General features: G+C 41.5%; 3 protein-coding genes across 4 annotated transcripts; 2 read left to right on the top strand and 1 right to left on the bottom strand.

The window, feature by feature from the left end:
- The first annotated feature begins 315 nt into the window (after window positions 1–315).
- Window positions 316–2,397, top strand: nudt2 (nudix (nucleoside diphosphate linked moiety X)-type motif 2). The gene is made up of 3 exons (XM_061069742.1): window positions 316–359; window positions 1,058–1,185; window positions 1,276–2,397. Exons 2-3 carry the CDS (start codon window positions 1,062–1,064, stop codon window positions 1,596–1,598), a joined length of 447 nt encoding a protein of 148 aa, XP_060925725.1. The 5' UTR covers window positions 316–359; window positions 1,058–1,061; the 3' UTR covers window positions 1,599–2,397.
- A 1,960-nt stretch (window positions 2,398–4,357) lies between these two features.
- ube2r2 (ubiquitin-conjugating enzyme E2R 2) lies at window positions 4,358–13,844 on the bottom strand. The gene is made up of 6 exons (XM_061069513.1): window positions 13,287–13,844; window positions 12,721–12,910; window positions 9,955–10,041; window positions 9,567–9,664; window positions 8,773–8,907; window positions 4,358–8,689 (listed from the first exon to the last, which is right to left on the bottom strand). Exons 2-6 carry the CDS (start codon window positions 12,895–12,897, stop codon window positions 8,404–8,406), a joined length of 783 nt encoding a protein of 260 aa, XP_060925496.1. The 5' UTR covers window positions 12,898–12,910; window positions 13,287–13,844; the 3' UTR covers window positions 4,358–8,403.
- Window positions 13,845–14,655: 811 nt separating this feature from the next.
- ubap1 (ubiquitin associated protein 1) lies at window positions 14,656–22,686 on the top strand. 2 transcript variants are annotated; one of them, XM_061069740.1, is made up of 7 exons: window positions 14,656–14,858; window positions 16,879–16,939; window positions 17,085–17,209; window positions 17,622–18,446; window positions 18,973–19,125; window positions 19,753–19,854; window positions 20,007–22,686. In XM_061069740.1, exons 2-7 carry the CDS (start codon window positions 16,900–16,902, stop codon window positions 20,145–20,147), a joined length of 1,386 nt encoding a protein of 461 aa, XP_060925723.1. In that variant the 5' UTR covers window positions 14,656–14,858; window positions 16,879–16,899; the 3' UTR covers window positions 20,148–22,686. The 2 variants fall into 2 exon arrangements, with proteins under 2 accessions (XP_060925723.1, XP_060925724.1); XM_061069741.1 differs by lacking the exons at window positions 19,753–19,854; window positions 20,007–22,686 and adding an exon at window positions 19,231–19,703.
- Window positions 22,687–23,410: the final 724 nt, after the last annotated feature.

Genomic DNA, 23,410 nt, shown 5'->3' with positions numbered 1-23,410 from the left:
ATTATTAGGATAAATATATAAATTAATTTATTACAGTTATAATAATCAATAATAATGTCAATACTCAATTAATATAACATAACAGTATCTTATATATAGGCTAGAATGAATCAGTATGTAATATATTAATAATGCATTCAACAATAAAATAATACACTTATATAAAATCAGTATAAATAAAAAGTTATCTAATTTACTATGCAACCCGAGAATATTTAATAGAGGGTCTTTGCAACTATTACTGAAATTATACAAAGCGGAACTGTCTTCAAGGGAGTGCGGACCCATTTCTCTGTGCGCCACTGTGCACCGCGGTCCCCAGTCCGTGTGAAACAAACAAAGCCCGACAGTGAACACATGTAAGTTGCAGAGTTTTTGCAGGTTACGTTTGTAAATAATGATCAGTCACACAAGTGTTTGTGTAAGAAGAGAGGCGGGTCTTTAAAACCTCCGCATTAACAACAGAAACCACAACATACGAAGAAAGATCCAGTGTGTTAAACAGAAGTAAAGCTAGCTAATATGCTGAAGTCATACAGAGAATTAACAGCAATAGAATTTCTTTCTGGATATGAATATGGTAAGAATAATGGGAGTCTGATCATGTTTGGACCCTTAATAGTTACTTTTTTATTCATAGTGATGTTTGCTTTCTGAGCTCAGACTCACTGTTGGACTTTGCTTCGTGTATACACCAGATGAAAGCCAAAGTTGGACCAGTGGGCTGATTGAACCGGAAGTCCTAACATGTTTAACTTGTTTGATTCAAAAGTCAAATAATAAAAATTGGATTAAGATGTATCCTCTACTTTATAAGATATTTTAAGAATAAGAAATTCCCTCTTGTGACCCAATAGAATACAATAATATTAGTAACAATGCTAATAAAACATTAACGTACTGCTTTAATTCAATGACTTAGGAGCTTGTTATGTGGGTGAGAGATCAGTGGTTAGAAACTTGACTAAAGTTTAAAGATTCTTTAACCTAAGTGTCTATTTATTTTCTGGAAATCTGGAACACAACATGATGCAAAATGTGTAATTGTATTAAACAGAGAGATGGCGCTGCGAGCCTGTGGCTTCATAGTGTTCCGCCTGGCCGACTCTCTTCCCCCCCCAGACAACATCGAGTACCTCCTGCTGCAGACGTCCTACGGCAAGCACCACTGGACCCCACCCAAAGGTGTGTACAAGTTCCAAAACTAGATTCTGTTCACATTGAATTTATATATCAATAACTAAATATGCTTGTGCCCAACATGTTTATCGTCAGGTCATGTGGACCCAGGGGAGGATGACCTCACCACAGCCCTGAGAGAGACCAAAGAGGAGGCGGGGCTTGGGGCAGATCACCTGCGGGTGGTTGACGGCTTTTTGCAGGAGCTGCGTTACAAAGTGCAAGGCAAACCCAAGGAGGTGCTGTACTGGCTGGCCGAGCTGAGAGACCCAGGAGCAGCAGTGATTTTGTCGGACGAGCACCAGGACTTCCGCTGGGCCCGGCTGGAGGAGGCCTGCACCCTGGCCGAGTACAAAGACCTGCAGGACACACTGAGAGCAGCACAGACACACTTACAAGCTAGGGAAGACCAACAGTGATGTGGCAGGGTTTAGGCTGAACAGAGAGGATGCTTACAGAGATGGCATTCAAGATGATGTGTCAACTGGCATGTTGAAACATCATCTCTTTTGGCATCCAGTCTGAAAGCACTGCTTTTAATTCATGCAACAGAATAATGTTGTCTCTTTTCTGAATGAACTGTATTTTGTCTGTGCTGTGCAGTCTTAAGTGAAAACACAGCTGGTATGAATCAACGGTTGAAAATCAGATCACTGATTTGATGCGAGTCACTGCACAAACACATGATTATTTATGTCGTTGAACTCATGTGTAACAGTATTAAAGCATACATGATGCTGATCTGAATGTTATTACACTGAAACTCTCACTTGGACTCTTTATCCCTCTAAGGGTCAGTAAAATGGCATAAAGATGAAGATATGTGGTAATTCTTCTCCTACTGTCTGTGGTTGAAATCAACAAGTTTTGTCTGACATTCTGATTCTAAATAACTAAAATCAATTATTTAACATTCAAAGAAAAGAGATGCAAAGGATCTCACACTCACAGAACAGATACCAGCATCCAATTCTCGGGTAGTAGTGTCAAGTGATAAAGTAAGTGGAAGAAATAAAAGTAGATCTATCACAGGTTGGAGAAAATAAATATTTTTCTTTTCACAACGATGTACAACACCACAGGCTGTAGCAACTCACCTCTAATAGAGCTGTCATGTATGTTTTATGTTTGTTTTGTTTTGTGTCTAGTTTTGTAGACACTGTTTGTTTGTTGAATGGAAACAAAAAACTGCAATAAAAACAATGAAAAAAAAACAAACTCACCTCTTATGACCTTTGAGTTCAGTAACAGCTCTCAGGCATTTCTTTCCAGCTCTCAACTTCATAGCAAAATTGAGATATGGCTGTCTCTGTCGCAAATGAGAACAGCCAGTGGACGAGACAATTTTATTACGTAACAAATGATGGTAATAAATTGTTATTATACAGTGATTCTACTTTAATTAATTTAGGATCATTAACAATGGGCGGCCCTATTTTATTATAAACAACAAAGTTACATATCATATCACAAGCTGTACTACCCTAATAACTATGCAGTTTTCCTCAACTACTGTGAAGAAATGACCAAAGGAAAGGAATTGGGTCATTTCAAATATGACGTCCAGTGGTTTGATGTGGAGACTCGGTATTACAAGAATGGAAATGTTTCAATTCAGTCAGCTCAACATACTGGACAATACTCCAGCAGCGCTGTGTGATCAAACTATACTATATCAACACAGTCAAAACCTAAAAAGTAACACACACACATCAATTCTATCCAACTGCTTGTTCTCTTAAAACCTAAAGCTGAAATTGAATGGTACATACAACCTTTACCCGATAGTGATTAGCATAATGCCTCATTGTTCTATATATAGGTGCTTGTTATGCTTTGGACTTCACTCTGCGGAGTTACAGATGGCCTCTGCTGAAGGGATGAGATAAGATTAATTAAATGTGCTCTTTTAATCGCACAGCAGAACAGAAGCCCTCACTTCAATTAACTAATGGCTACTATAAGAACATGGGAAACCCAGTAAGTGGAGGTCAGTGAACTTCCCCTCAGTGGCCATTAGATTTACTGGAGACACACAGAGTATGAAAATAACTTTATAAATACTATGGCAGTCCAAGTTGGAATATTGCTTTGAAAATCACCACGCCATAGTTGACCCAGTAATTATGACGCTTGGAAATTCCTGCATTCAAAGATAGGAGACAGCTTATACTAAATTAAAACCACTATCTGTCTTCATGGTAGTTTTTTCTGTCGTCTTTCTATGAGTTATTGAATATCTTTGAATACATTAAATGCATTCATTGTCATTTGTTTTAAATTGGGTGCAGTTATGGACCATTATGTTTTAATAAACCAGCCATAAAAGAGTTTTAAAGGTCATTTGAGTACAAAGTAGGGGAGTAAAGCGCATGGGAGATTTTTAATGTAGTGCACAAATCTCAAAAATGTAATTATATTTTAAAATCCAGCAGCAGCGACTCTCGGGGAAAAATGTCATGCTGTTTCATAGGTGAGTGGGAAGTAGTTCCAATTAAGAGCTGTTCACACTGAGATCTATGGATTATCCACAACAACAAGGCAATCATTCCTTGAAACACGGTGCTGTAGGATTATAAATGGGATCTTTCTAGTATTATGTGTTAGTCAAATTAACTCAATGAGACATACATGATATAGATATCTGAAGTTATCCAGCAGTTACTGTGAACCAAGCTTTAAGCGAATACATTTTCAATAGCACACTAATTACAATTACTATCAATGGCAGAATAAAGTGAAACCCTTCCAGCATTTTTTAATGACATACTGATTTATTTTTGAATCATTTTCCAACTTAACCACAATAACTGAAATCCCTCCACTTGCATATCACTCCTAATTCTACCCCAAATACCAGGTCGCTGCGTTGCCTGTTCTGCATGACATGTAGGCTTAGCAACAGATACCAAAGCAATTTCGCAAAACAAACCCAACAATGTTTTTTTTTTTTTTTTTTTAACAATAGAAACTTTATGAGTGACGTTTGCATCCTCACAAACGCAAAATTTGGAGGAAAAATAATGAAATGAAATCAAAGATGAAACCAACAAGGACAGCATTAACATCGATAGGTGTGTACACGCTAGTGGTAGCATTGGGGACAGTTCAGTCCATTACATGTGTGACTGTGCAAAAGCCTCAGGGAGACAGCACAGTGTCCTCCTCCCCCCCCCCCCCCCCCCAAAGTTCAAAAAACACACAACTGTGCACACACATGCTCACACACACGGATTAGATGAACAATATGATGTCATTCAGTCTCTTTTGTACGTAACAGTGTGTATAGAATAATATCTCAATATCTTAGACTGTGATCCATTTTTAGTGTGTGTCATTACTTGGGTTGAGTTTGGGAATCCCCGTCCCTCCTTATCTTTGCTACACCTGCACTCCTTATTAAACCCAAGGCAAACATTTAAGTGGATGATTCTAATATCGCAGAGCTCTAGACTGATCATTCAATTACTAATGTGAGGGCTGTAATACGCCCGGATTTTACTCTAACAAAAACAATGATGCAGATTCAGACTTTTAACTTGCAATCAGAGGCAAAAACTTGGCTTTAAAAGCAGAAAATCCACATTTTGGGGGGGCCACCCTTTGATAACTTGAGAGTTAGATGAAAAGATTGAAACCACTCTCATGTATGTCAGTGAAATATGATGCTGCTGCAAGCCTGCAGGTTAGCCTAGCTTAGCACGAGGCCCGGAAACAGAGGGAAACCACTAGCATGGTTCTCAGAAAACGCAGATAAATGATGTGGCAGCGAAATTTTTTACTAGACATAAATATACAATGTTGTTTTTTGAATTACCACCAATATATTAATTAGTGAGCTTAAAAAAGTGCTGGTAAATGTTGTTACCTTTGGACAGATGCAGTACTGTCCCAGACTTTGTGACAAGCTAGACTAATCTGCTGCTGGCTGTAGTTTTAGTTTTTAAAAGTAAATTGGAATAGTTAAATATTCTGAAGAAATATGCGTGCTCACTTTTCGTCAGGGAGTTAGATGAGAAGACTGATAGCGCTCTCCTCCTGGCTGCCTGCTCCACATAAAGCCACAGCAAGCAGCCTGCTCCTGTCTATGATTCCCAAAAGGAGCCTCCTATCACCTACAGCTTAATCACTAACATCTTTTTCTATCTAAACCAAACTTGTTTTATGTCATTTTATGTGCTGGACGATTTGCTTAAAGCAGTGGTCAGGCTATGAGCAGAGAGACCCCGACAAGTATATGACAAATGACAAACTGTAATCTTTGCTCCTAAGTTGTTGACGATATAATAATCACTAATCTGAACTGGTGCTGCTGTGAATGTTGTTACTGCTGGACATTTTCAGTCTTTGTGATTAGGTAAGCTAACTGCTAGCTTCATATTTGACAGACATGAGATGGTATTGATCTCTGTAACTCGCCACCAGAAAGCAAATAAGCATATTCACCCAAATAACAAAATATCCCTTTTGAAGGCACACATGAGATTGGTTCTTTCTGTTACCGACTATAACTCCACTTCTCTATATGGTGATGAATGGGCAAACATGGGTACCACATTAATAAAAGTTCAGAATCTCTGGCGTCGCTCCACTTCCTGTTGTGCCTTGATATCAAATCCAAGTAAGATCCGGTTCAGGAGACTTCCTCTCCGAGTCCTGCACAGAATCTAGTCTCTGTGAGCCGCTAAAGCTCAGCGGCCGGCCGGGCCGGGAGAAAGTGTTCCTCTCCTTTGGCTTCACATTAAAATCCAAAAGGAATCTCTTTAAGAGTTTATTCAAACAGCGTTAAATCCACTACATGCATCCATGGCTCCATAGTCTTGAACATGAGCAGTCGCAGGGGTTTTCTTTGAACTTTGCATAAAATCCAGCTGTGTGAATCAAAGGTGTGCTCCGTCCGTCCTGTTGAACAGGGCAAATGATTCTCACCCACAACTGTTGCCCAGCTCACCCGTGTAGTTTACTCCATGCCATACAGGTCATATTTGTCTGTTCAGTGTCTTCACAAGTTTAATACTCAGAGGGTGTTCTTTTTAAATCAGTCAAATCTCTCAGTGAATTCAGACCCACTGAAGCAGCACAGGGAAAACACACTGAATGTTTTCTCGACTGGACAAAGCCCAAAAGGGTCATTTGGGCAAACTCATTCGTGTGACAGACCGATTCCACAGAGACAGGAACATAAAAACCCTGACATCACAGTCAATGGATGAGTAGTTAATGTAGATACACACAGACACACACACAAAAACAAATAACAGGCAATCAGTGTCATATTCATTCAAATGCGTGTGTAGCGAAGCGGCATGTTGATTTTGTCCCTGTTGATCTTTGCAAGTGATTCAGCACAGTAACAACGTCCAGTTTTCACTATTTAAAGCATGATTTGGAGTCACAGCGCAAAATGTAACATTTTCACATCTATTGCAAAATAATGTGACCACTGGCTTGCGGACCAAGTCCCTACGGGTGTATGTAGATTTTTTTTCTTCAATTTTGACTCTAGCCTACCAAGAAGAAAACTACTGCAAATAACCCTAATCAGGACCAACAGCTACACTCAGTCATGTGTAAACACGCTGGCGCTGGGTTTGGAGAATTCAGTTCACTCTCTGCTCTCTAATAACACCCAGAAAATAAGAAAAACGGTGCCGGTGAGTTGCAGTTTGTTGTCTTCGGTTTCTCTATGACTATTTTCTTTCTCTCGGTGAAAATCTATAGAGGCCCTGAGGTTTAAGAGGCAGAGAGAGGTCTAGGAGGAGGTGTGAGCAAAGGTCTTCACCTTGTTCACCCCCACAACAAATGACGCTGCTTGGAGCAATGAAGGAACAGATGTGATGGACAGAAGTAAAGGTAGGTACAGGAGGGGGGGGCACAGTGTAGCCTGTGTGTTATCAGTTGAAGTTGATTGCATCAAAGTTGAATAGAAAGGTGTTAAGGGGGACAGAGATATTCAGACATGGGACATTGACGAGACAAGACGCCCAGTTCATCATCTGGTGGATAAGTCGACACGACAAAGTGTCCATTAACCAGAGCGTCTGAGCCATCCCAGAGAAAACAAGGGAGAAGTTAAGAGGGACAAGACGTCAACTGAGATGTACATAAAAGGACAGTCTTTCAACACAAAACCATACAGACTGACGTGTCAGCAGACAAAGAGCCGCCCAGATACAGTGGGGTTCAAGAGACCACCACACAGACAGTTTGTTTTCATCATTTATCAAAATCCAAAATTAACTTAAATTGAATAGATTTCAAATAAATAATATAGAACTTGAAAATGTGATTTGTTTTTGGGGGGGTTGGGGGGGATTTCTATAATTAATTTACGGGTATATGTAATGGAAAGATATCTCAAATAATTGCTGAATTCAATTTCAAATATCAACACATGTATGTTCCTACACAATGTTGCATTTTTGTGATGGTTACTCGTTCTAATGCCAGACTGTTTGCCTTTGTTTTCCTCCCAATGGGGACCACTCAGACCTAACCCTGCATCTTCAGAAAGTGCTGCGTCAGCATACAAGATGCAAATTGGTGAAACAAAACTAAAGTTAAAAGATCAATTGGCTGCAGCAAAAAACTATAATGGTTTAGACTCAGCCAGACTGGTTGCAACCCAACCACTTACAATAAAGTATGTGAGGAGCTGGTTGCATGAGAAAGCAAAGCAGGAAATTAAAACCTTAAGTTGAACATGTGGACGAAACTAAAAAATGTGTGTGGATGTTTTTCCTTGTCTGAACTCTTGCCCATGATGAATCACTCCCTGACCATGAACTAATACTGCTCCACTCTGCAGAAGCATGCCATCATTTCTAAACTGTGAGGAAGATGATGGATCCTCTGGCTCCACATTTAAAAAATGTGAAAATGTAACGCAACATCAGAAACGCTTTCGGCGTTCTCTCAAACAAGGCTGGATTAATTTCAATTCTCAGACTCTGCCAGACATTTCATACTGGACCGATGCAGTGCAAGCTGTAATTAAGGCAAACGGTGGAAATCTGACTTTCAGTGAAAACAGTACCTGACAGAACTATTATTTGACCAATCCTCTGTACTAGTTTAATAAATGATGAAAATATTTTGGCAGTAGACTTTTGACCCCACTGTGTGTGCAAACACACACACAACCACACACACATAACCACACACACAACTTAACAAGGGAGTGGTGTGGGAGTTGGCAGGGGGGGGGAGTTCTGATCCAGATCATCACGAGTCTTCATTGCCAGAGTCGTCCTGGTTGTCGTAGCGTCTGGTGGACGTCCCGCCATCCTCCATGCCGCTGATCCCACCGGCTTCGCCTACAGATTCCATTTCGCTCTCGTCATCCTCGTCATCCTCCTCCTCCATGTCGTCGTCATAGAGATCGTCGTAGAGAAGGTCTGAACTGCTGTCCTGGGAGGGAACCCTGGTCTGGATGCAGTACTCCGCCAGCGTGGTCGGCACTTTGACACCGTCTCGCTCAGCCTCTGCCGTTGTTGACAACACCTGCTTCCTGTAAGCCAAGAGCAATACAATTTAAGTCTGTGTATAAGGTCAATTTCCAATTTTTTTTAGGTGTAAGAAACAGTTTATTACCTGATAATCTCTGCATACTCCTTGTCCTTGCCTTTGCTGTCTCTCCATTTACGGAACATGACAGAGGCATCAACATTGGCTGGGGAGAACGTGTTGGGCTCATTGAGCAGCGAGATCACACTCAGCAGGATGGTCCTGAACATGAAAAACACCACAAAGAGTCAGAGATGGACAGACGGTGAGGGCAGGCCAACATCACATCATGTGGTTCTATGAAAGAAACCCTCTCCAAAGTCTTTTTGAAACGGTAGTAAGCTGTTAGACTGCCCAGACAGAGGCGTTACCTCACCTCTTTTTTACAAGCAGGTTTTTAAACGCAGACTCAGCACTTTATCTCTGCTCCTAGAGAAAATGTTTCTTGCTGACTCGCTGACTTTAAAATAATTTATTAATAGTGTCTTGTTCTTTAGAGGTAACAAAGGAATGTTTAAAGTGAACTGTTGATTTACAGTGTTCTTGAATTTTGACATTATTGAGTTAGGGTGTACTGCATGGACATCAGATGCCTTGATTTTCATTAGATGTGTTCTTAATGTAGTATGGCAATAACTCCACCTATGATTTTCAATCCTATGTTCTATATTTGACAATTACAGACTTTTGATATCACCAAGCACGTGCTTTTAAATTAAGCTTACTGTACCCTACACAAGTGCTGAAATGAATAGTGACACACAACCACTGGGGTGCAAATGTCTGAGAACGGCTTATTCGTTGGATCCATGAACAGACAAACTCGACAGCCTTCCCTATGTTGTATCACGGTTGTGTAGTTTTGTGTGGCAGAAAATTACCTGACGTTCTGGGTGGGGTTCCACCTTTCAGAGGGCAACTCCCCGCTCTGAGGGTCGTCCACAGGAGGGTGCAGGATGGAGATGCACACATCTCCGTTCTGGATAGGGAACAAATATACGGTTTACCATCTGTCATATAGAAATTACCTTTAAATGATGAATATCTCTTTGCGGTTACATCCATCAAGGAAGTTATATTGTTACCTGTGTCTGTTTGCTGGTCTGTTCGAAATGATATTAATGTATCATTCTGGATGTGAAAGATCTGATATATTTATCATTGAGTATGTAGGTGTATGCCCTGCTGAGTGTCAGTCCAGTGAATGAAATGGCCACATATGACCAACACTGTAGGAAAACATTTAATGACAAAAACGTAATGTTTCACCTCATAAATGTTGGGGTGCCACATCTTGGTGAGAAAGCGGAAGGTTGGCGGGGAGTATGGATAGTCAACTGGAAACTTGATGTGAGACTGGAGGAGCAAACAGAGGTTGGTGGTTAGAACATGTGTTTAACAGAGAAGCAAAGCTCGCGTTTAAATATGGAAAGTTTAAGTTTCAGACCTAAGACCCCACAGAGATGGGACATAATGCTGTGGATGTTTATTGGTGGTGTGAGGTTTGGAGATTGATTGATTGATTGAGTTGATGGTTCAGAGGTATCACTGGTGTAGCACAGTGACATGTGGAATGTGGAAAATTACATATTTTAGAAATACAAATGAACAAAACACACAAATGTGCGCAAAATATATACATTCCAGAGAATATAGATCAAATATATTTAAATTGCCTGAACAGTAGTATTGTAATAAAAATAAGTTGTCTCTTTTCGGACTTCCAGCCTGACAGGCCGATTAATAACAAGAATTCAACCACAAAACATCTTCCTGTACCTTTTCCTTTGAAATAGTCCACATCAGACAAAAAATACAGGATTTAATCCACAACTTTTTTTAATCAATAATTTCTTACAAAGCTAAACAAAGCTGAACGTTATAGGAAGTAAAATACGGTGCTTCTGGTTTTTTTTGCCTTGCTAAATTATTGCGCAACCATCGAAGTGAAAGACTTGTAGGCTTGGGTGTGTATATGTGTGTGTGTAGCACCACCCCAGATCCCACTGAAGTGCTGCCACTCAGATAGGACTATCAGTTCTCCACAATTAGTCACTACTAGACCTCAACTGCAGCCCCTGGGACTTTAAAAACACGCTGTCACGTCAAACTGGCACAAGCTTCTCTTTCCAATATCTGTCAGTTACCATACTCTTACTATATATAGACAGTGACACCTGCCAAAAGGTCTTGTCCCTGTCACAAACACATGACGGTGCATGGTGCGCATTTAAATCCACTGTGCTGCAGAAGCCATTCCGGACATTCAGAGACAGAGCGACATAGTTAACAGACAGTCAATATTTTCGGCTAATATTTCATTGAATGCAGCCAAATTTGGTCAGTTAAGGCTTTTCTGCCTGTAGTGACCCACACTCAACAGGTCTTCATTAAAAATATAAATGGGATGTAATGGTGACGGGTTTCCCTGTATGATCTGGTAAAAATTCCTGAGGGTTGGTTGTACTGTTTCAATGTATTTGGTTATTACTGTAACAGCATGAGCTGCTAGTGCTCTGCCATAGCTAGCAACTGCTAGGAGCCACTGTCGGAAAAAGCATTATTTTACCAAACGCTGATATTTGTTCCTGAATCTCAGACATTTGAACTTGAAGGCTGCACTTAAAAAAAAAAGATCTCAATCTATTGTTCTTACGTGTAGTAATGAGGGCATCCCAGTGAGGTATTTGCCTCAAAGTAGGAAGGTCATGGAGCTCTGTCATGGCAGGTATGAGCAGGCTAGAGCCTCCAATTTATAACACATTGTAGTCAGCTTGGATAAAAACTCTTATTTTTCCATGAATGCCCTTGTTGTCTGAAATTATTTTGCTGTATATCATTTTGGAAACCTCTCAAGGTAAAATTGACCCCAGGGTCTAACAATATGAAGTTGACTATAGTGTAAAAACTAGAAACTAACGTGTGATGCAAGGCTATAAAAAAGATGCATCTGACTCGACATGACAATAGAAAACTCAAGGATGCCACTGTTAAGACTAAACATAGATGTATCAACAGCGACCACCGACATGAGTCGACAGAGACACCTGCTCTGTATGATTTTGTTGTTCCTGGAGGGCTACAGCGACATCTGCATTGACCTGACTCCAACGCTGTGCTCTCGCTGTACTGCATATTCTCAATTCAGGGAATAAGTAACATTGGAAAAGAAAAGAAAGATGAGTCTCATCATGCCCTTCTCTCTTACTCTTTCTCTGTGCTGAGGTGCCATTTATATCAGTCTTGCAGCTAAAAATAGCCGTCTGAGGCCCAACCATTACACAGTGAGGGGGGAGAGGGCTGGACAAGGAGAGTGGAGGGACAGGGGAGAAAAAAGAAATAAATGGCTGCAGCAAAGGACTCTCAGACAACACATAATGAAACGAATGCAATCCAATACTCTACCATAATTGAGAGGTTTTTTTTACACTGTCAACGAGGTGAGAATTTAACTGTAAGGTCATAGTTAGTGCAGATGTCCCATTGGACTGGAATTATAATCAGAGGTGTTTTTAATAATCTGAGTGTAAATGGGACCTCTGACAGAATGTGGTCCAGTACAACGCCACCTTTAACTGAGACCTCCGTAATAAGCATATGAGGGAAATTAAACATTAATGACAATATGACCAAAAACTGAACAATATAAACATTGTAAGCCTCTGAATGTGCCGTGTATCCCACAGAGATAAAAACAACTTGCCCAGTTACATGGCTGTAATATGCCTTTGTCATTTCCTCCGTCAAGAATGTTGTGACTTCATTGCTGTTTGTCTGTTTTTCAGCAGGATTATTCATTAACTACAGAACCGATTTGAATGAAACTAATTGGAAGGGTGGGGTATGGACCAAAGAAGGACCAATTAACCTTTGAAGCAGATTGGATTAAAGGGGCAGTTCCAGAAATGTTTTAACATCGTGAGATAGGGTGATGGCCTTATCCGAGGTGGGCGCTCTCCGACTGCCCCTCCTCATCGAGAATCTAATATGTTGCTGCTGTTGCCCTGCGTTGACTGAACAGAAACTTTGTCCCACCTTAAAATAGCCCCCCTCGTACAGGGTGTTTGGGGGCCCGAAGATGGCCACCTCCCAGTTGTAGAGGTCAGACTCCTCCACCAGAGTGATGCGGAAGCCCTCCACCGGCTGATCCTGCAGGGACTTCAGCTCCATCATCAGGGCCTTCTGGGAACTCGGGGTTGACTGGTGGGCCATGGTGATCCCACTTCTGACACCCATGACCCCAGATCAGCGAGGAAGAGGAGAGGGGGGTAAAGAGAGTAACGAAGAAGACAAAAAAGAGTTTAAGGACATTTTCAGGATTCTACTTTAAATTAATGGATTTTTTTTTTTTTTTTTCATTTCAAGAGTGGACTGTGCAGCAAACCCCTATAATGTGTTAGCTTTGTTTGCATTGACCTGACTCTGGGACAAATGAGAAACAGCCTGCCCAGATAACAGCCCTGTAAAAACAAGCTGAACCACCCACACTGAACCCGAACCCAGCCGGGATATGTGGCCTGCCAGGCTAGCTCGGGTCAGCGGTTCAGCTCGCCATCAGGCCCTCTGTGGGAGGAAACAGCAAAGTTATGAGAAGTGTTTACCTCCGTCTCCTCGCACTGGGATCTGGATTGGTTTGGTTACAGCTGCACACTGGAAGCTAGCCTCACCGGCTGGCCATGCTAGCCTGTCTTGACAAAGAGACAGTGCCAGAGGCGGAGAGGTTTCCTGCTGAAGGCTCCTCGTGTCGTCGAGCCTCGGAGATTCTTTGTGTTGACAGTTGACATGGAGCCTGGTGTCCGTGGGAAGTCAGCGTCTCCTGTGGATCATGGTGGGGGGGCTCCTGCAGAGGGGACACGGCTCCGTGGGGTCTGGCTGGGGTCGCACCGCCGCTCAGCTGATCGCCGCTTGTTTATGTTTGTTTATCTGCTCGGTGGCAGTCTCAACTTCTCCACACGTCAGCTGAACCCCTGCCGAGCAACTTGGTTGGACCGGAGCAGCTCCCCCTCTCCTCGGCGGCTCCCCCGCACACTGGCAGCGCCACAGGCCGATGGTTCGCGGAGAAAAGAGCAGAAAGTCAGAGGTTCACACTCGCGAATTCAGGTGGATTTTATCGATTTCTATTTTCCTCCCATCGATGCTTCCGGCTATCACTGCGCGTGTCTGCGGAACGTAACGCGCGTACGGCTCTCGACGTGACGTGCGCGCACCCGACGATGAACAAAATAAATAAATAAGTTTGGAAACCTAAAAAAAACGGATTTGTTATGTAGCATCTTGTGCAATATCGTTTGTGCATTTAATAATTGCGCAATAAAAAAAAAGTTACATTTTAAGTTGGTGACATTCTTTTTTTTTACCTGCTTAAGTTGTTTGTTATGTTGCTATGATTTGTTCACAAATATCACATTGATTAAATTGGAAATAATAAAAACTAAAGGAATTTTAATTCAGGTACTTTCAGAAGGTTATTCATATTTTAGTTTATACTAGTTCACATTAATATTACACTGGATAGTGAGTAAAGGTGTGTTTATTCAGAAAGTTCAAGCTTGTTTTAGCTGAAAGAGATTAAATGGAATGAATTTATACTAAGTTTCAACAATATTATGTCAATGCTTATTCGTTGTCATGGGGCTAAATGAACCAACTTTCTTTCAAGGTTGGGAACAGACCATGTTGTTAATCAGTCTTTTGGTCAGACATCTGTAAATACAATATCTATCGTGGATGACAATGTGACAGCAATAAAGATAAAGTATGATGCAAATAAACAAACTTTGCAAACCAAGGTTTTTAAATTAATGAACTGGAGTCTGCACTTTTTGTTATTATAAGCCTTTGGACGTCAGCACACACGTCATCAACACAAGCCTCGATACGGGCTTCACTAAACTCTTCCTGGATCACTCGAAGCGGAAGAGGAAGAACACATCAGGAGCTGACACCTTCCGCTCAGCTGGAAGTGGAGCTGCGAGGCTCTGACGTCACCTAGGTGAGTGATGTCAGACAGGAACCAGGGGAAGGGAGCTTGACAAATCAAGATGGCGTCCCACGCCGAAGCAGGAAAGAGGTTTCCAAATAAATAAAACTCATCCGGAGGACGGTCAGACTCGAGCGGCGCTTGGACCGAGACGTCGGTTGTATTTGGACAGAACAGGACGAAGCAGATACCGGTGAGAGCAGCGGGTGTGTCCCCCGGGACTCGGGCTAGTTTCAGGGGCGGTGGCAGCGGAGACAGCGGGTCCGTCCTGTCCGGCCCCACGGCGCTGCTGAAGCCAGGCCACGGCCACGGCTAAGCGGGCTAGTGCGGACGGTAGCTTCTCCCATAGAACATTAGCCAGAGGCCGGTGGTGCGTGACGGTCAATGGATCAATCTCACTGTGTGATTTGTCTTAAAACCCAACGAATGTCAAACCCGGACGTGGACTCTCTAGCCTGTACGTTTGCTGTTAGCGTTCTGAGCTAGTGTTGACCAAAGATAATAGTAGCTTAGCTTGTTGCTAATTGACGCTATCCCAACTTGTGTGGCACTCGCTATGAACATGTCGTGTCCCCGTGTGTGTCCTGGTAATGTCCCCAGCCTCAGGTGTCTGCCTGGAGCCTCCAAGTGTTCGCATTTAACGCAAATATCCTGAAAATGTGACGAACTTCAGCTAATGGTGTTATTTCGCTATCGTTTTAAGTTGTAAACAATTTCCTTCCACCGAGACAGCGAGCTGTGACGCCACCATGACGAGCTGTTTTGTGTTTGTCACTGGATCATTCATACTAATTACTCTTGATTGAGCTCTTATACTTAGTTATAATAGCTGCGGAGAAAAGCAAGTGACGGGCTGTTATATAACGTTATTCCCAAGTACTGTAAGCTACTTTCAATAGGTTGACCACTGAAATAACATGAGTTACTGCTGAGGAGATCTGACAGAGAGGGAAAGACCCTCTCATTGCATGTGACCCGTCTCCACACATGTCAGAGACGGAGGAATAGTAAGTGATACTTCTGAGTACTCAACTCTCATGTCGACGTGTTGACTTGGCTGGTGAGTGTAGTGCATGTCCCCCGCCTGTCGGATGCATATTTCAAGCTTTAGCCACACTCAGTTTGACCAGAATGAATCTTATATTCATAAATACAGTCATTTGAAACCACGTTGTTGTGGGCGTTGTGTTGTATTTTTTACTAAAGCACATGATGTTCTAAGCGGTCTCAAAGTGAGTCTATGACTATATGAATATCTCAACAAACAAGGAGCAGTACTGAAGTCGCTCCTGAAAACTCTGTGAAAGACTTATCAAGGCCGAGTTTAAACAAAGCATTAAATATTAGGTTTTTTAGGCAGAAGTTTTGGTTAATCCGTAACGTGCATACCTCTGTGCAGTCATTTAAATCCAAAACAGATTGAGTCAATTTCCTTTGAGCAAAAGTTTGATCCCAAACATGCCTGGGAAAGTGGTCTGTCTCTCTTTGGTTTCATAGATGTTTAGATTGTTATTTCTAATTTAGTGCAATACTGTGCTGGGTGGGAAGTGAACAATTGTGAGTTAGTTTTATGGAAATAACTGGCTAAAGACCCATGTGTAATTTGTGAGATTGGATTGTAATTGAATGAAGCACACAAAAGCAATCAGCTGCAGAGCTGGGTGTTAGCAACCTAATCATGTATCAGTTCTTTGAGCTTTAAGACGTTTTTACTTAGAAACCAGGCACATTCCGTTGTGTAAGTGATCAATGAACGTGGCTCTGCAGCACACAGATCAAAGTTCTTTGTCAGCAGATGTGAAAACATTGGTGTCTCTGTTTTGATAATGTCAGCCATTGTTGCCCAGCATGACCAAATAATGAGATTATGTGAACTGAGATGCAAAGAATTGGAATTTGCAAAGCCACTGGGGTAGTTATGTGTTTATAATTGGAATAGAAGGGACAGTTTGTACAACTATGTTATATTGTTATTACTCATGTGCTTTGATTAAAACTGTTGTGTGTGTGTGTGTGATCAGTTTCTGAGCTCAATGAGTCACTTAAATCAAAGTTATGAAAATATCCAACCAAACCTGAAGACTGGTGAAAGTGGGACTGGGATAAACCACTTTATGATGGTTTCAAACTTTTGCACCAAAGTCTGTTTATGGTCAGCTGTCTGTCGAGTAGAAAATATTTGCACTTCTAATATTCATATCATTTGTCCACAGTTCTGTTTTCAGAGTCTCTAAATGGCTGCGAGGAAGTCTGGATCAGATGCATACAACAATGGTGAGTGCCTTTTTCTGACCCCTCTTAATTTCACAGTTTGACCACCCTGTTGTTTTGAGTTGTAAGTTATGTTTAGCTTCATGATCTTGCCTTTAGTTCCCATGTTTCTATATCCAACACATGAGCACTTTGTTTTTCTACACAGGACCCATCAGCTACCTTGATGAAGTTCCCTTCAAGATCAACGACAAGTTCCGCTGCCCAGCCAAAGTTGGGCTGCCTGTTGGTTTCTGCTTGCCTGACTGTGGCTCTTTGCTGGTGGACACACAGGTAATATTTTGTACTAGTGTTTGCTGTGGTGTGTTGCACTTAAATGCTGACTTATTAACAGATCCTTAAGGGCTCTCCCCTCAGTCCTGTATATAATTTTATTTGTTTTGAGAAATGGTCGTGCCAGGAAGTTTCCTTGTGCCTGGCTTGTACTACTTTAGATGCAGAGCTTTAATCTCACAAATGGAGGATAACATGTGTCTGGAATTAATTTCATATTTTGCAAGGTGTTCGTCATACCTCCTGGAAAAGTTGAAGTACTTTTTATGTTAATTTCACTTTTTCGACGATTTAACTGTTGAACTGGAGTTGTGTTTTCATGTGACTCTTGTAGTTATAAATATTCATCCTTTTCTCTGTTACTCTCTTGTGCCGCCCCCCGTCACGCTTCCTCATATCACGGTCTCAACAGTATGACTTTTCTCTGGAGAGACGCAGCGTGCGGTGGGGGGTTGAACTGGCGGAAGCCAGAGCAGCAGAGGCCCGAGCAGAGGAGGCAGCTCACAAGCAGGAGGCAGACAGCAGGGAGTGTTTGGCTAAAGCCCAGGACATTGATGGTGGTGGAGGGAAAAAACCCCGGTCAGCTGCAGATGACCAAGACCTTCTACCACCAGCAATGAACCCCGTCCTGGCGAGGCTGAGCCATAATGACATCCTCACTCCACTGCCTGCTACAAGCCTTGGCCCCAGGAAAGCCCCGCCTAGTATTCCTCAGCTGCACAGCCTCAACCTAGCAGACTTTGAGCGGGAAGAGGACCCCTTTGACAAGCTGGAGCTCAAAACTTTGGACGATAGGGAGGAGCTCAGGAACATTCTCCAGAGCCAGCCCCAACCTCAGCCGCCTCCCTCTGTATCCCCACCAGAGCTTTCCCAGATAGGGTCTTTGTCTCGAGGAAACAGCCCATCTCCTCCGAGCAGCAACACCAGCCTCCCAGCCAAACAAGGCTTCACCCACAAACCCAACGGGTTGGTTGCCTTGCTGGACATGGACAGGGTTGGACATCATGGGAGAGTGGGATTTGAAACCGATGACCGACCCTGTAACATCCGCTCTCTGACTTTTCCCAAGCTCTCTGATTCTGGTGACCCAGAACCAGTGAGGTACAGCCACTTCCCTGCACCCATTCCTGCTCATAGACAGAACCTCCCCAACGGAAGCCCTCCGACCACTCCCAAGACCCAAGTTATTGTTGCCCCTGAGCCACCTAGCCACATCAAGAGTGGTCCACCTAAACAGGCGAGTAGAAGAGAACATACTGCTTGTTTGACAAATTCCATACCTACAGATTGTTTGTGGTACAACATTTCAGAGTAACATTCTTGATGCTTTTTGTCACACCGTTTATACCGTAGAGTAGACAAAGACGGACGACATGACCGCATCCCAAAAGTGAACTCAAAGTGTCTCAGTCACCACCTTGGGGCTGGCTGCAGTTTAGGTCATAAACCCCATCCTCCTCTATGTTGGTGAATGGGAAATGAGCCAAACTAAAAAGTCCAATTTCATTACAAATAATTTTTTCTGAAAGATGTTTTTTCTGTCATTTTAACTCGGTCTTATCACACCGATTTTTGTACAGTTATTTAATACTAGAAAAACAGGTTAAAATGTCATGATTTACAGCAGAGACTGACCATTAGTAAGAGATAGGTAGTTTAGTGGCGAGAGAGAAGAATCAATAAAGATGTAAGCAAATTCAGAGAGATGGTAAAAATAATATGAGAAATATAATATATATATTAACTCTTTTGTTTTTTACTAGACCAACCCAGGGTCTGCTGGTCTGCCGTGTGGTGGAGCCCTGCTCAGCATGACTCCCAGCGAGCGTCAATGTGTGGAAACCCTTGTAGGCATGGGTTACTCCTATGAGGGCGTCCTACGGGCCATGCAGAGGCAAGGACAAAACGTGGAGCAGGTGCGATTCCCTCTAACCCCAATGCACAGACATCTGGATTCCTAGCTTACTCGCTCTCCAACATGCCTAACAATTAATTGTGTGTTTGCTTCTGTTTGTTTTCAGTGAAACATCAATCCAGTACATCTGTAAATGAAGCCTTAAATTGAAATAAAGTTCTTGCATTACACAGTCTGTTGTCTCAAAGGTTATGGGTGATATGTGCAGCTTATATTTAACAATATAACTTGTGCAAACATTGTTACGTGATACATTTTTTTGAAAAGCAGAAGATATTGGTTCAAATATAACCAGATCCACAGAGTTGGTGTGCCAGGTTTAAATTGTACCAACTGCATTTAAATGATGAACCAGTACTAGGCATCACTTACTAATACAACTTAAGCAACATACTCCACCAGAGGGCTGTAAATTAGCCCTACAAAATGATGAAATCATCAAATTTCCATCCGTAATAAAACATTTGCTTGTGTTCACAAAATAAACCTAAAAACCTCACAGCGAGGTTTTCATTGTCTTTTATGTAGTGTTTAACTTAGCCTTATAAATATAAGGACAAAGGGAGATGCATATTAAACTTATAATAATATATTAATATAATAAACTTGCAATTACTGTTTGTTTAAGGTACTGGATTATCTTATTTTATCTGGACGTCTGTGTGATCGGGGCTTTGATGCAAGTCAAGTGGAGGAATGTTTAGAGATGTACCAATGCTCAGAGGAAAAGGTCTGTACACTTTGTTCTTGGGGAACTTTACATTTTTAAAACATCCATTGTGTGATATTGCCTCATTTGCACTGCTAATTATTTACCTAAGACTGTAAGATTGCATAACATACATAGATTATATATAGTAGTTTTATGTTTTGTCTTTCCAGACCCTGCAGTTTCTTGAACTAATGTCGAGATTTGGTGAAATGGGATTTGAGCGGGACGCCATCAAAGAGGTGCTGCTGGTCCACAACAATGATCAGGACAAGGCTCTAGAGGACCTGATGGGTCGTGCTGCAGCCAGCTGAGCCGAGCTAACCAGCCCACCGGAGCCCAGCCCAGGGCTTGCTTCCCGCCACCACCCGACACAGCCCCCTTCTGCCTATCCCATCACACCATGCCCTGTCCTTGCCTTGGCTGTGGAGGGAACAGCTGGGAAACAGTTGTATTTCTCTCTGTGCTTAAGCGTATTGTGTCTCAGCACTTCTTAAAGACCGTGTGCCTAGATTGGAGGGGGGTCAAAGTGTAACAATTCTTCACGGTGGAGGTTTCTTTTGGTTTTTAAGAAATCCTGGAGTTGGGCTCCAGGATTTGGTACTGATAGATTATTCAAGAACGACCGAGCTTTGATGGAGAAACTGGAAGAAGTGGGCTGTGGCGTTTATGCCATTCTGATTTGCTTCCACTTGGAAGTGTTTATTATTCTGCTGGCAAAGCTTCAGGACAGAAAGGGGAGCCGGTGACACTATGTGCACACGGACCGACCAGTTTGAACTCTTGAAGCTCCAAAACAGTTAAGCTGCCATCTTCCACTGCTCAGTGCAGACCTAGTAAATGGTGGAGGCGATAGGGGGCTCTCTTCAAACCGAACTAACTAACATTAAAAAAAGAAAAGAAAGGAAGAGGAAAAAACCCAGGCAGTGACCAGACACAGATCCGACTCGCTGGAAGTGCCCTCTCTGCTCTGGTGCCCTGCAACTAGCTCTGTTCGACTTTATGCTTTCATTCATTCACGTTTTTCTGTTTGTTTGAGCACTTTTTTTTCATGTCAGTTCAAAGATTCCGTTTCTTTGCTTTAAGGTTTGGGAAACAACATAATTGATCTTTAGTCATTATAACTCCGAACATAAGAGATACTACTGCCCCAGTGTTGCTCTTTGACCTGCACTGGAATGGCCTGTTGAAGATGTCGGGGAAGTTTCTCTGCAGGAGACAAGAAATATCCCATAACCCTCTGGCACTGAGGTGTTGCATACTGCACACAAGTTTCGTAATTATGAACTTATTTAAAACAGTACACTGACACATTCATTTAAGAATTTGAGTGTTTGATATGTTGATGTCAGCTATGTTAACTTACAAAAGTGATGCTCTTAACTATCACACACTTCTGTTTGTAGACTGGAAAAGAGCGAGTGGTTTAACAAGAAACAAAATGTAAGTGAGGATTGTTCCTGCAGCCTCATCACTGTGCAATAGACATATTTCTTATTATGTGACTGTTGTTTGACATTTTGAGCTTCAAGTTATTGTTGGGAGGTAAGGAAATTGTTTTCAAGCCTGGCTGGGAATTTGGATGTAGCCAGAGAAAGGTTTTGATTTCAGTGTTTTCTATCATTTTTTCTCTGTTATTGGATTTCATGCCACAAAATCTAATCAAACATGACTTCAAATTTGTTGACTGGTCCACTTTGTTTTCTCTTGTTTAATGTGAAATGAGAGTTCAACTTGATTTTAGGTTTGTTAGCATCTCCACTGTCTTAAATGTTAAGTTGAAAGGTCAGTCACCACATGCAAGAAGTGTTTTCACACGTGTTGAGAGGTCGTCATCCCTAATTTGTCAACCTAAATATGTTCTAAAACATGTCAGCTCAGCTGCACCAAGGGCAAAGACTGCAGAAGTTCTCATGATCTTGTGCTCCTGTGGTACTGATGAGAATTGAGAGAGGCTCTGTAAAAGATTAAGGGCTTAAAGTTGGAAAATGTCTCTTTGAGAGAAATGCTCCTTAGTTCAGAGCTGGGCTTGTCACTTGTTATCTGCTTCACAAATATACTATTTTACAAGTGTATTTTACAACAACCCAGGGGTTTGGTACATTTATTTATTGTGCAGTTTATTGTCTATTCAGACATCACTCTCTATTTGTTTGAAAATGTTAGCGACCACATGATTGCCAATGTAGAGTACCACTCCAACCAGAGGGATGAGCATGTGCTTTCAGTAAATTGAAACAGCTTTGCTCGTTTATCCTAGCATCCTGAAAGTGACATCACAAAACTTCAACTAAAAGGTGTCTTTATGTTGTTGATACCTTGATTGGCAAATAAGTGCTGTCGGCATTCATCTCTTTTTAATTTACTGTGAAAAAGGAGAGCATGACTCTTACCTCACAGATTATCACATGAGAGGTTGTTGTCTTCCTACACAACTAAAGTGTGGTTTTGTTGATCCTACACAAAACAAGCTGATGTCCACTTGCCTCTCTCACTCTGACAGCCACAAAAGCTTGGCTGACTTCAGTACAGCAGGTTCTGGAGCTTCTGCATCAATGCCCCCTTCCACCTCTGTTGTGACCTTTCAGTTCTGTGGGGATGAGGTGCAACTAGGTTCTCATTATTTTAGAGGTTATGTTTGAAGGTTTGTTTATCAGATCCACTTTAAGTCACTTCGTAGTAGAACACTGGGGGGCTCTAATTCATCTAATGGACATTGATCTTAATGGTAAAATGAAAGGTGGGTGAAATGAGGGTTTGTTCCCAAGCTACTCAAACAATTGCAAAACGTTCAATTCCCTTTTGGATCATCTGGAAAATCCATATGATTAAATGTGCACATCTTTTCCAGTGGTGGGACTCAGTTGTTGCTTTTTTAGCTCATTTTTAAAAATAGATATTTCACAACACTTTAAATGTGTAACATGGAGCTGTTGAGGAAATGCAACTGTCCTGCTCCTCATTTTCTCTCTTACATCACATGCAGTTTTAATCGTTCTGTTCATTTGGAAAGACAGCAAAAATACTGATAATTATCCATCCACTTATTTTAATTGAGTACTGGAAACATCCAATTGTGCAGCCTAGTCAGCAGAAAAAAAATGAATATGCATAAGAATAGAGACCACCTGAGCTTACCCAGGTGAATAAAAAGAAAATGACAAAGTATATTTTTAATGGATCATGGTGAGTTAAGATTTCAACATCAGCCATGTTTTGATGCTCATGCAAATAACGTCTTAAGAAAAAGTCCAGTTTCAGAAGAATTTATGATTAAGATGTGTGATTCCTTCTCTTGACCTTGAAATTACAAAATTGCTCAGGTTGCTACTGGAACTCTTTAATGCTCCCAGTTTAACTGTTATAAACATATGAGGAAACGTGACGATGACAGAATAATCTTATAAAATTATAGTCAAGTCATAATCAGCTAAACTAGTGAAAAGATTACAATTTTTGTAATTTTTTTTTATTTATAATTATACTTATTAACATTTATACTGCGTTGAATGAGATATACAAATTATAATGAAATGCAATATATAATTTAGAATTAAAATATAATTAATTCATGTAC

This window comes from Limanda limanda, chromosome 4, assembly GCF_963576545.1.
Source record: "Limanda limanda chromosome 4, fLimLim1.1, whole genome shotgun sequence".
In the NCBI taxonomy this organism is placed as follows: Eukaryota; Metazoa; Chordata; class Actinopteri; order Pleuronectiformes; family Pleuronectidae; genus Limanda; species Limanda limanda.
Note: the sequence above shows the minus strand (reverse complement) of the source record. Positions and strands in the feature narration are given on the sequence as shown.